We start from the raw sequence: 12,189 nt of genomic DNA, 5'->3' as shown, positions 1-12,189 counted from the left end.
GTTTGTTATGATAGGACAATATTTGGCCGAGATACAACTATTTGAAAATCTGGAATTTGAGGGTGCAAAAAAAAACGCCATTAAAATTGTCCTTAGCAATGCATATTACTAATCAAAAATTAAGTTTTGATATTTAGGGTAAGAAATGTACAAAATATCTTCATGAAACATGATCTTTACTTAATATCCTTATGAATTTTGGCATAAAAGAAAAATGGATAATTTTGACCCATACAATGTATTGTTGGCTACAAATATACCTGTGCTGGTTTTGTGGTCCAGGGTCACAAATCAGAAAGTTTTTGAATATTCTGAATTCCAAATTTTTATCTTTCTGATCGCGTCCCTCTTTGTTCTTAACTGCAGATGCAGGCGGAAGCTGCTCCTCCTCCTCCTCTTCTTCCTCCTCCTAAGGTGTGCTCCACTCCGGCTCCCAGGGCCGGTAGGAGGCGCAGGAGAAGCAGTGGGCCGTCCTGGGCTCGCGCCAGCGCAGCGAAGAGGCGTGGCAGACCTCCCTCCAATCTCTTCCAAGAGGTTGAACTGAAGTACTTCACTCAGCTGATGGTGAAGCCTATTCCGTTAGGTGAGTGCTGTGATGATACAGGACTCACGCTGGACTTGACAGTTAAGAAAAAAGATGCAATGAAAAAAAATAGGATCCTATGCAATTCAATATAGTACTGATAGTTCGCTTTTATTTCTTCGGTTCTTTGTAATTATTTGGTGGAAGATGCAGCTCTACCTCTGCCATGTTAATCTATATTCTATGTGACTCTCAGGACACGCCTTGGTCTACATAGTTTTGGGATACATCATATTCATAATGTAAATATATAAAATATTGATCACAAATTATTGGTCACTTTCTAGATAATAAAAGTATAGCACATCTACTGATAATTAAATATAAATAAATCAGTTTTTACCAATGCAAATATGTTAGAAACGATGTATCATGACTTGTACTGGTACATGCAACTTGTATCCGATGCACACTTTTTAAAAATCGATCCATCGCATCGTTAACTTTAATGCCGATGTGAATGCATTTTTAGATGAAGCACTAAAATTACTTACTGGAAATAAATCAAAACTAAAATGGAAATTGGGGAAAAAAAATGTAACCAAAAATGTCAAAAGCACATAAAAAACACACAATTACAAAACATTGAACTAAATGAAAACTGAAAATATAAAAACTAGTATAACATTTTTTGGTGTTAAAACAATGCTGAATAATATCTAAATTATATATTATTTTTTTAAAAAAGTCCTAATTTAAAAAAATAAATATTAATAAATCATAGAATAATTATATTCCAAATCACTACCAGTTTGATATGTTCATTTCTATTCAAATTACTGAACTGATTTATTTATTCAAAATCCTTCATAACCTTGAGTTAAGAATACACTTTTAAAACATTAAAAATTTAAAACTTTTTTTAAACATTTAACTGTCTGTTTAGGAGCAAACATAATGGCTTTATAATTCCTATATTCATAATCTTCAGTAATGTCTTTTTTGATTTGTCAGATTGGAGCAGAATCACATTCCATATGAGTTTTATCTTCATGCTAAGTTTAGGCCCGGTTTCACAGACAGGGCTTAGACTAAGCCAGGATTAGGCTATAGTTCAATTAGGAAATTTAAGTAATTCTTATTAACATACCTTAGAAAAAACATTACTGGTGTGCATCTCGAGACAAAACAAAGGCACTGATATATTTTAAGATCAGTCAGTGCAAGTTTCTTTCAGTTAAAACAGCTCAGATTTACACTTTAGTCTGGGACTAGGTTTAAGCCTTGTCTGTGAAACCGCGGGTTAGTGTTTTTTCTGTGATGCTCAACTGGTACAATGCAGAGAAATTTGAAAATATTTATTATGTTATATTCATTACTTCATTTGCATATATAAATAGTTTACACACCAAGAAAAATGTTATTTGTGTATCTTGAATGACATCCTAAAGCTCTTGGTTTCCAGCAGAGTAGCATTCATTGGCTTAATGTTTTTCTGTCCTACAGAAATGGTGAAGGGCTGGTGGTGGGTCAAAGAACCGGAGGAGCTGACAGCCATTCTGAGTGCCCTCCACCCTCGAGGCATTCGTGAGAAAGTGCTCCACAAGCACCTCACCAAACACATGGAGTATATGTCTGAGGTCTGCTCGCGGCCCGTCACCGGTGAGGAGCAGCAGCACATACAGAGTGACTGCAGGCTTTGCTTGATGGCAGCATGTTTAGTGCGTTGTTTTTCATTGTTTCCTCTCAGATCCCATCTTCCAGATGACTGTGGAGGACGGCCATGCCCTGCTGGAGGCGTCTAAACAGGCTTGGAGTGAGCAGGAGAGAGCCTTGCAGTTAGACATCTGTGTTCTCCAGTGCGTGGAAGATCTGGAGCAGAGGGTGGTCGGTGCAGACCTTCAGCTCAAGGTAAAGAAAACTTGTCAAGCAGATTCAAAAGCCACTTTTTCTTTTATTGAAGATGTCACAGTACTGTAAGGTCTTGCTCCATTTGTGACCACAGGGTGGCACTGTTTACGCTGCACACAAGCACGCTCACTTTATCACCATGTCCACAATCTTTCTCTCCAGGTGGCCGTTCCCAATACGGAGAGTGAAAGTGAGTCTAGTCAGGAATCATCAAGCTCTCAATTTCAGGTAGTGAAAACCACACACAAGTGCTCTGTTTTGAGACTATTAATCCTAATAAATAGAGGAAACTGCTCAGTGAGTTACTCATAATGAATGTGACACAACCTAATGAATTGCTCGGAGTGCTTAAATTAAAAGTAAATTGTAAGTGTTGAGGTTTTTTCATGGCTTTGTAATTTATTTTTGTCAGAATTTGTCATCTATCTATATAGTGCTGTCAATCGATTAAAAAAAAATTAACTAATTAATCGCAAATTTTTCTGAAATTAATCGCGATTAATCCCAACTAACATTACAGTACATTACATTAGTTTTTAAATGTACTTTTATATTGCAATAATTTCACATTCAATCTTCAAATTAATGTACAAACAACATTTTTTGTATTTGATTAATGACATCTTTTTTTATGACTGAAGGCCAGTAGCACTGATACAATTAAATGATTAAATTTCTTGTAAATCTCAATTTATAACATTAATCAAATTTAACATAAAACCAAAGCTATTTGCCACTGCCAGGGCATTAACGGTTTTATAGAAAATATTTTATAGGTTGTTACAGAAAAACAAGCTATGCTCCGAGTCCAGAGCCTTGATCATAGCATTATTATACGACTGGGGCAGTCGTGGCCTAATGGTTAGAGAGTCGGACTCGTAATCCAAAGGTTGCGGGTTCGAGTCCCCGGCCGGCAGGGATTGTAGGTGGGGGGAGTGAATGTCCAGCGCTCTCTCCACCCTCAATACCACGACTGAGGTGCCCTTGAGCAAGGCACCGAACCCCCAACTGCTCCCCGGGCGCCGCAGCATAAATGGCTGCCCACTGCTGTGTGTGTGTTCACTGCTGTGTGTGTGTGCACGTTGGATGGGTTAAATGCAGACCACAAATTCCGAGTATGGGTCACCATACTTGGCCATATGTCACTTCACTATAACGGGCAACTTCCAAGTAGAGACCTGCGCGATCGCGGGACCCAACGCAACAGAGTACTGCGCGGAACAACACTTGATGTGCGAGTGCGGATAGAGACTCGTGTGATGCGGGAGAATAAGGGTGTACTCACACTAGGCAATCTTAATTGTGCCTGTGCACGTTTGACCCCCAAAGCCCAGTTCGTTTGGCGAGTGTGATCAACACTAGTCACCATTTTTTCAGTTTAATGCATTAAAATTATTTAACGCCGTTAACGCAAGGGTCAGAGCGTATGGCTGGCCTCCGTATAACTGCTACTTCTCTCTTTTTTTTCTTGACAAGAAGTGCATTTATTCAGTTGCTGAATGTCTTTATGATCAAATCTGTCTCCCTCATCTAACACACCCAATTCAACTCGTCAGCTCATTAGAAGAGACTGAAATGGGTCCGACCTGAAGTGGGTCAGAAAAGGTAAAGAGAGTTGAGAGAAAATTCGATGCGTGTCAGATCAGTTCACGTTCAGCAGCGACAGCTCTTAAAGAAACAAACCTAATAACCAGCTGCTGTGATGTCTGTTCATCAAGAAAAAAAGAGGAAATCAATAACTTTTATAGCTTCAAGGATTCATCTGTATTAAGTTTAGAATTTAGTGTTTGATAACTTTATTCAATTTCTGTATATTTACCTACCTGTGCCCCTCAGCAGAAATGACATTTATTATAATGGGTTTATGTGAAGATGTTTTAAGATCGCTTAAATTAGAAGTTATTTTTAAAATCTAATAAATGCTAAAATTGATATCTCTTAATTATAATGTAATGTTGAATGGCTATAGTCAATGGTTAAATATGGGGGGGGGGGGGGAATAGGGAAATCAGTATTAATTGGTTTCAGTGATATTGGCCTTCAGTCATAAAGATCCCATTAAACAAATATTAAAAAATATTCTGTCTTTGTTGTTTGTACATTAAATTGAAGATTGAATGTGAAATTATTGTAATATAAAAGTATATTTAAAAACTTTAATGTTAGGTTGGATTAATCACGATTAATTTCAGAAAAAAAGTGTGATTTAATTAAAAATTGACAGCACATATATATATATATATATATATATATATATATATATATATATATATATATATATATATATATATATACATACACACTCACACACACACACAGAGAGAGAGAATAGGTGTTTTTTTATTTTTTTAATGTAATTGTTCAATTTTGACATCAAAAATTGTTGTAATATTCACATTGGACTTTTTCCCTGGTTTCAGATGTATACCCCTCCCGAGGCGGACTCTACGCGGGATGGCCTGCAATATTACGAGCATGAGGTTGACCCGAAGGATGACTGGATAGTCAAGACCAAGAAGGAATGGTCCGACCTCCTGCGAGTTCCCAGCAACCCCCTGGACCTGGCCGTTCTCCGTTTGACTAATCTGGAGCGCAACATTGAACGGCGTTATCTGAAGGAGCCGCTGTGGAATCTGTCCGAGGTGGTGCGCTTGGCGCCTCTCACCCCTCCGCCCGGCGGGGAGGAGGTCCCACTAGATGCTGTCAGGTGGGTCAGAGTTAGGGTCTTTGAAAAATTCTGCTTTAGAGATCATATTTTAACTTTAGTACCCAAATGAATCTTGTTTTTTTTAGCCTTCATCAAAACAAATAATTGTTCCAAATTCTACAGTACATTTATATGCGCTTTAAAGCATATGAGACATGTGTTTGTTTGTCTTTGTAGCTTGGAAAGTGAGATCACACCCAGGTTGAGGACGTGGCGGCAGGCCCTGGACCGCTGCCGCAGTGCATCTCAACTCTCTCTCTGTCTGCTGCAGCTGGAGAAAGCCATCGCCTGGGAAAGATCCGTCATCAAAGTGGTGAGAGCACACACACGTTCACACCGCTTCAGAGCCTGTACCATTATTATATATTACACACAGGGCTGGACGACATAGCCAAAATTGATATCACAATACATTTCTTAATTTTGGCCGAGATTATATAATTCCGATATCAATATAAACAATATTTAAATAAACTCAGAAAACTGCCAAGAACGCCCACAGCAGATGTCTGTGCCTACAAACTTCTGAAAAATTAATTTGCCAAGTCTATGAAACCTCCTCCTATAAAACAATATAATATTTTAGAAATAAAAACTGTACAAATAAATGAATTTTCACTTTTTATTTGTATTTAGCCTTCATACGAACAAGAAATGTGAAATCTCCATGAAATAAACATAAGACTCTCAGACTCACCTTATTAATTTGAATCTTAAATTTAAACTATAACACAGGCTGAGTATTCTTATAGATTGAAACAAAAGTGCTTCAGCCATGATAAAGACAATTAAAAGTGCTCAGTTGCTACAGAAAAAGCAACAACAAAAACACATGTTGCTGGAGAAGGGCTTTTTGAAAATGCAAATTCATTCTCTGCCAGCAGGAGGTGCTTTTGGAGCAGCAGAACAAGCGGCTTCCTGGGTAACGGCTGTAAACAGCAGCACGCTACTTTATCAGATAAAATGACATGGAAGCTTTTCTGAAGACAGTCGGTTCCCCAAAGATGCAGTCATATAAAACACACGCGCCACGTTTTGATTTTGAAACGTGCAGTGCTCATGTTTATTCAACGAAGTCAAACTGTCCTAAATCCTTTTGGAAAATCTATTTGTTGCAGTCAGTGTCGATATTGTGGCCGCCACACATAAATCAGTGTATGAAACACTTGTAATGTATATTGAAATATCGGAAATGTGTTTAAAAATCACATCACCGTTATTGAAAACAATTATATTGCAATATATATTTATATTGAATTATTGTCCTGCCCTAATTACACATTTTTGTTTATATCCATACCTGACAGATATCACTAAAATAGGTGTCTTGAGAAATCACATCTTCTGTTTTCGGACTTTTTCACTAAGTATGGTGGATTTTGGTGAAATGGCTATTGCATATGCAGTAGTAGGGGTGTAACGCTACAAAAATATGACTGTTCGTTACGGTTTTAACGTCAAGGTTCGTTTTTTTTTTTTTTTTTTTTTTTATAATTAAACCATATATACAGTATATATAAGGGATGAACGATATTGGATTTTTTTCGATGTGCCGATATTTTTCAACTCATTTTGGCCGATACCGATATATTTCCTTTTGTTTGAAAACAACACCAAGTCTCTCCTGTGCAGAAATTATAATATTTCGCGTCAGTGTAAATTTTCGCGAAATGCTTCTCGTTTATTTGCGTTAAAACTAGTAGTAAAGCGGAAGGAATGGTCGCGTTCACTCGTGCTCAGCTCTGCGGCGTGTCACGGCGCAGACACGGGAACCGGAGTATATAACCATGTCTATTAAAATCATGAAACTTTTACAATTCAATAATAATTTATTAAAAGTTGAACAAATTTTAGGGCTCTATGAATTTTGATTTTTACCAAATTCTGTTTCCATTTTGAATTTTTCTAGATTCCATTTTAATGGTTTAATTAAATTTTAATAATCCAAAAGCATTTAATTGAATTCATACAATTCAAACAGTGACATTTTCTACACTAATAGGACCCTTTGAATTAAAAAAACTTTTTTTCCCAGAAATTGTGTATTTTAAGACCCAAAACAAATTAATTTATCTTTCAATCAAATTAAACTTACATTTTTTGGCAAATGAAGTGCAGGACAACAGAGGTTTACTGTTAGAATGAAACATTGATGAAAAATTTTTTATTTTTAAAACAAGTTTTAATAATAATTTATTTATTATTATTATAGCATTAAGATGTAAATTTACTGTATAATAATAATAATAATATATTTGTTACAATTTCTTTAAGTGAAACCAAACTTTTATTTTGGCGGGTTGCCGTGAAGACCTTTTTAAGTTCGATTAGTTTTTCCTCAAATTAAATAATAAAATGCTCATGAAGGGACTCTCAGAGCAGCTCTGGAGATGATGTTCATTGTTTATGTCCTCATACGTTGAGACAGACGGACACTGAAGATTTGACAAATTCCATGACGTTATTTATTATCAAAACCATTGTGCTCTAGTTTTGTATAAACTGATGTTGGTGTGTCCACAGACGTGTCAGGTGTGCCGTAAGGGTGATGATGATGAGTACCTGCTCTTGTGTGACGGCTGTGATCGTGGCTGTCACATGTTCTGCCTGAGGCCAAAGGTCATGCAGGTGCCAGAAGGCGACTGGTTCTGTCCCACCTGCGTTGCCAAGGTAAAGTGACCAAGAAGTTTCAAAATATACAGACAAAAAGTTTAAATATGCAGCTTCTGTTTTTGCCCCATCTCATTCATGTTATACAGTAATGTTTGAATTGTATATTTTTCTTTGCCTATATTTGCCTATGTTTATAAGAAACTAAGAAACAGAATTTTGCAGGAAAACGGTGAATCTCCGAGATCACAGCGCTTATCGCGGAAGAGATCAAAGGTGCAGAAAAGGCGTCTTGCAGAGGATAGTTCAGACGAAGATGATGGGTACAGACGAGGCATGACCACACGACAAAAAGACGCTGCAGCTTCCTCGAGTGGGACGAGCATCTCGCCCTCCAAACGCAGACGGATGGCCACACGAAACCAGCCTGACCTCACCTACTGCGAGTGAGTCTCCAGGCCTGTGAAAAACAGTACTTTCAATATACAACAAGCTTTTATTAATAGCTAATAGCTTTTATTATGAAATTTATAATTATTTTTGAAGTGGTACTTCATATGTTAGTAGTGGGTTGCCTGGGCGAAAAATAAACAGAAGTGAGATATAAACATCTGTTCTCATGATTTGAAAATGCGTTTTGGTGCATCTAGTCTAAATGAATTCATTACGTGGAATAATTAGTGGCTGCCATGGAATAATTAGCGAGCTGTTTGATGTGCTGTAGGATCATTCTGATGGAAATGGAGGCTCACTCAGACGCCTGGCCTTTCCTGGAGCCGGTCAATCCCCGCCTGGTGCCTGGCTACCGACGTATCATCAAAAACCCCATGGACTTCCTCACTATGAGGGAAAAACTTCTGCAGGGAGGGTAAGAGACAATGTGCCTGGATAAGGGCCGATCTCAATATTACAGCAGTGTTGAGTCATGAACTGTACCCAGAAATAGTGTTTAATTTAATTTAATTTGTAATTTAATCAATTTTAGTACATTTTTTAATTTTATTCATATTTTTAAATTTAACTTATTTATATTTTTAATGTTATTTTATTTTTACTAGAATTTGTTCATATAGTTGTTTTATTTGATAACTAATATTCATATTTTTTTCACAAGCATTTATAAGTTATTAATAATTTAGATGTTTTATAAATTCAATTTACTAGTAACTGGATTTGCCACTTCTGTAACAAAGAAAAATTACATTAAAAAAAAATATATATATGTATGTATATGTGTATATATGTATATGTGTGTATATGTATGTGAGCAATATCACACGAGTAGAAGTGAGATGACTGTATATTGCCACGGCTGTGATTCGGCCATAGGAACGAGGCCTCAGGTAATCACAGCCGTGGCGATATACAGCTGTATCTCACGTCTACGAGTGTGATACTCGTGCCGTTGAACTGTTGTATAAACGCAATGTGTAAATTTAGAAACAACAACGGAGTATCTTTAAAAGCCCTCTTTTGTGCAGAACTACTTTCTTCTGCCATTAATTTAAATCTAAAGTCAGTTTAACAGCTCAGCCCAAGCCTCCGTTACTAATTGCAAAACGTCACTTTAGAACTAGTAACGAAGGAACTGTGAGTTGCTTCATTAAACCGATTGTATTACTGTAGTAAAAGCTTGCTGTATTATGAAAAATAAGCATTGAGAGACAGATGGACTGTGATTACCTGCATCTCATTCTCCTAACGTTACTTACAATTAAGTTTAAATGTCCACTGAGGAAAGCGTTATCTTTGTCTTAACATCAATATCCTTTCATTGATTTCTGATGAATTGAGAGAGGTGAAGTCCCAAAAGACATTCATGAAAAAATGTCGCGGAGCCAAACATATCTCCGCACCCAACAAATATGATATTTTTTTTTACGTTTCATTTAAAAATTGATGCCTCATCTTATGTTTTTTTTTTTTTTTTTGTTGTGTTGCCGATTATTTTAACATGAAAAATGTTTCTAAACAAATTAAACTTTAAAATAATTTGTTGCACTTTATCTGTATTTGACATTGCGTCTGAGCGATCAGGTGGCGTGAATAACCTGATTAGCGTGTAAGACTGTGTCTGTGCGTCTCAGGTACTGCAGCTGTGAGGAGTTTGCTGCCGACGCTCAGCTGATCTTCAACAACTGCGAGCTCTTCAACGAGGACACGTCGGAGGTGGGCAAGGCCGGACACTGCATGCGGCGCTTCTTCGAGAACCGCTGGGCGGAGTTTTACGAGAACAAGGATAAATAGAGACGCTGCCCTCTGCTGCATGGGAGGAAGCACTTGAACGCCACGCCCCCTTGATGCTCATTACTACTAAAAACTCTGTCTGGAGAGCCAGTCCTCCAGTCCTCTGTATGCATACACGTGTAGATATGTATAGATTTGTTCTGTTGGTTTTACAAGTATCTGTTTGTCCCCCTCACCTGCCTTGATAAGGTTAAAGCATTTCTTTATCACCTGGTATTACGGCGTATAAACGTCTCCTCTTTATTCAGCTTCGTCCGTCACTCCTTCGGAGTAGAAGTACTTCTTCAGGACTTGATCGGGTCACACTTGATGTCACGTGTCGCAGACACACCTCCATCAGGACGTTCTTGCTCTTTCGACCATTTTACTCCAAGCCTTCTGCTCCATAATATATAGGTCGTGGACCACCTGTGTCCCCTTGATTGAAAATGTAACGTGCTTTTGAGACTAGAAGCAATTTCCTCAGTATATTTTTATTATATGCTATATATACACTTAAAGACAGAAAAAAAAATAGTCTGGATTATTTAATAGCAATAGACTGTAGTGAATCTGTACAGACCACGTCGTAGAGAGATGTATAGGTGACTCGTGAAATGGCCAGTAAACATACTAGATCACATGTAGCTCATCACATCTTTTGCTTGTAGAGTATCGGTCTTATAAACTGGAGGTTTTTACTAGGGTATTTCTTCTGTCACGCCCCCCAAACCCAGAAAGAAGTCAGTGTTTGTTCATGAGGAAATTTGATGTAATGCCAACAGCAGAACTGATGCAACGAAAGGCCGGTTTTAACTTGCTTTTAAGCTCCGCTAGCTAGATAGCCGTTTTCAAAGCTTTTGCTTGGTGTATGACTATTGTCTGTGGGGAAAAAAAAAACAACTTTAGACTTTATTGATATTGGTTTATATGGAAAGGATATATACGTACTTATGGCAGTATGGTTTTATGTTTAGCGACACTTATTTTTCATCGGAACAATATCTTCGTGTCTCTTCAGAGTATGATTGATCTGGTTTGCTCTTGGTTTTCATGAACATAGCAGTTTGTTGGGTTTCTGAAACCGCCACATCCTGAGATGTTTAGACTGTTGTGTTTTAAAGATGTGTGTGTGTGTGTGTTTGAACCTGGACCAACTCCCTTAAAAAGGACTTTTTTTTTTATTTTGTACACTCGTCTTTTGACATTAACCATGCTTTCTCAAATGAAAATGCCTTGCATCATTACTGGAGTAACTGATGCATAAGAATTCCCCTCCTGCAACCTCGCGTTCAGTTTTTCTGAGTACTGCACTGAGTAGAGGAGCGCAGTAGAGCACGCTATTCATGTTCTTTTGCCATGTTTTCATACACTGAACTCGATCCACTGTAGTAGGCAGTGCTTCATTCTGTGTTCCTCATCATCCAAAAGGGACATTAGGTTTTTTTTTTTTTCTTTTACAGACGTAAAACCTGAAGACAGTACTAGAAAACTCAACCAAATGTGGTGTTTAGTGAATTTTTAATAATGTACAGTTTTTGTGACTTTAAATTTGTTCCTTTCTATATTTTTAGGACCAATATATCGTTTTTAAGAGGCGACATTAAACGACCATGTTGTTTCAAGGTAATGTAACACACGTGCATCTGTAGAATGTACTGTATGAGGAAATAAAACCACATCTAGTAGACGACAACTTTTCTCTTTAATGTGTTTATAAACTGTATTGTGTCTGGTAATGAGGTTTTATGTTTAAACAATATTGCATAAGCAAGAATACTCCAAACATCAGCATTTCCATGATTGCTCCATGCAACATTTGTTAGCTGAATGAGTCTGTGCTTTTAAATGATCCAATTGAGTGAATAATTCAGTGACTCAGATTCATTTTGATCCAGAGTAAATTACCTTGTCTTAATACTTCCCTACTATATAGTCCATATTTGTAGTACATACTTTACATCTTTTTTTTTTCTTTTTTTTAAAGAACATGCTGAAGTGTTTTCAAACATATGGAAGGCCGTTTCCACCACTGGTAATTGTGATTTGAACAATTCAGACTTTTTTTTTTTTTCTCTGAATTGCGCGATTTTAAAAACTAAAAATTCTGACGACTTCTCAGAATTGAGTTTATACTGTATCTCACAATTCTGACTTTATATCTTGCAGTTTGACTTCATAACTCGCATTTGCGAGTTTGTATCTAACAATA

At 37.1% G+C, this 12,189-nt stretch overlaps 1 protein-coding gene across 1 annotated transcript in view; it reads left to right on the top strand.

Annotated features, from left to right (window-relative positions):
- LOC306860328 (bromodomain adjacent to zinc finger domain protein 2A-like) overlaps positions 1–11,671 on the top strand; it is a 34,796-nt gene extending 23,125 nt beyond the window's left edge. The window contains exons 21-30 of the mRNA XM_079401973.1: positions 367–583; positions 2,030–2,185; positions 2,274–2,434; positions 2,597–2,662; positions 4,855–5,141; positions 5,319–5,454; positions 7,665–7,811; positions 7,977–8,197; positions 8,476–8,619; positions 9,839–11,671. Coding sequence (XP_079258099.1) covers positions 367–583; positions 2,030–2,185; positions 2,274–2,434; positions 2,597–2,662; positions 4,855–5,141; positions 5,319–5,454; positions 7,665–7,811; positions 7,977–8,197; positions 8,476–8,619; positions 9,839–9,998 — 1,695 coding nt within the window. The 3' untranslated portion in view covers positions 9,999–11,671. The remainder of the gene's footprint in view (positions 1–366; positions 584–2,029; positions 2,186–2,273; positions 2,435–2,596; positions 2,663–4,854; positions 5,142–5,318; positions 5,455–7,664; positions 7,812–7,976; positions 8,198–8,475; positions 8,620–9,838) is intronic.
- The last annotated feature ends 518 nt before the right edge of the window (positions 11,672–12,189 follow it).

The sequence above is a fragment of the Barbus barbus genome (assembly GCF_936440315.1).
Source record: "Barbus barbus genome assembly, chromosome: 41".
Lineage (NCBI taxonomy): Eukaryota > Metazoa > Chordata > Actinopteri > Cypriniformes > Cyprinidae > Barbus > Barbus barbus.
Note: the sequence above shows the minus strand (reverse complement) of the source record. Positions and strands in the feature narration are given on the sequence as shown.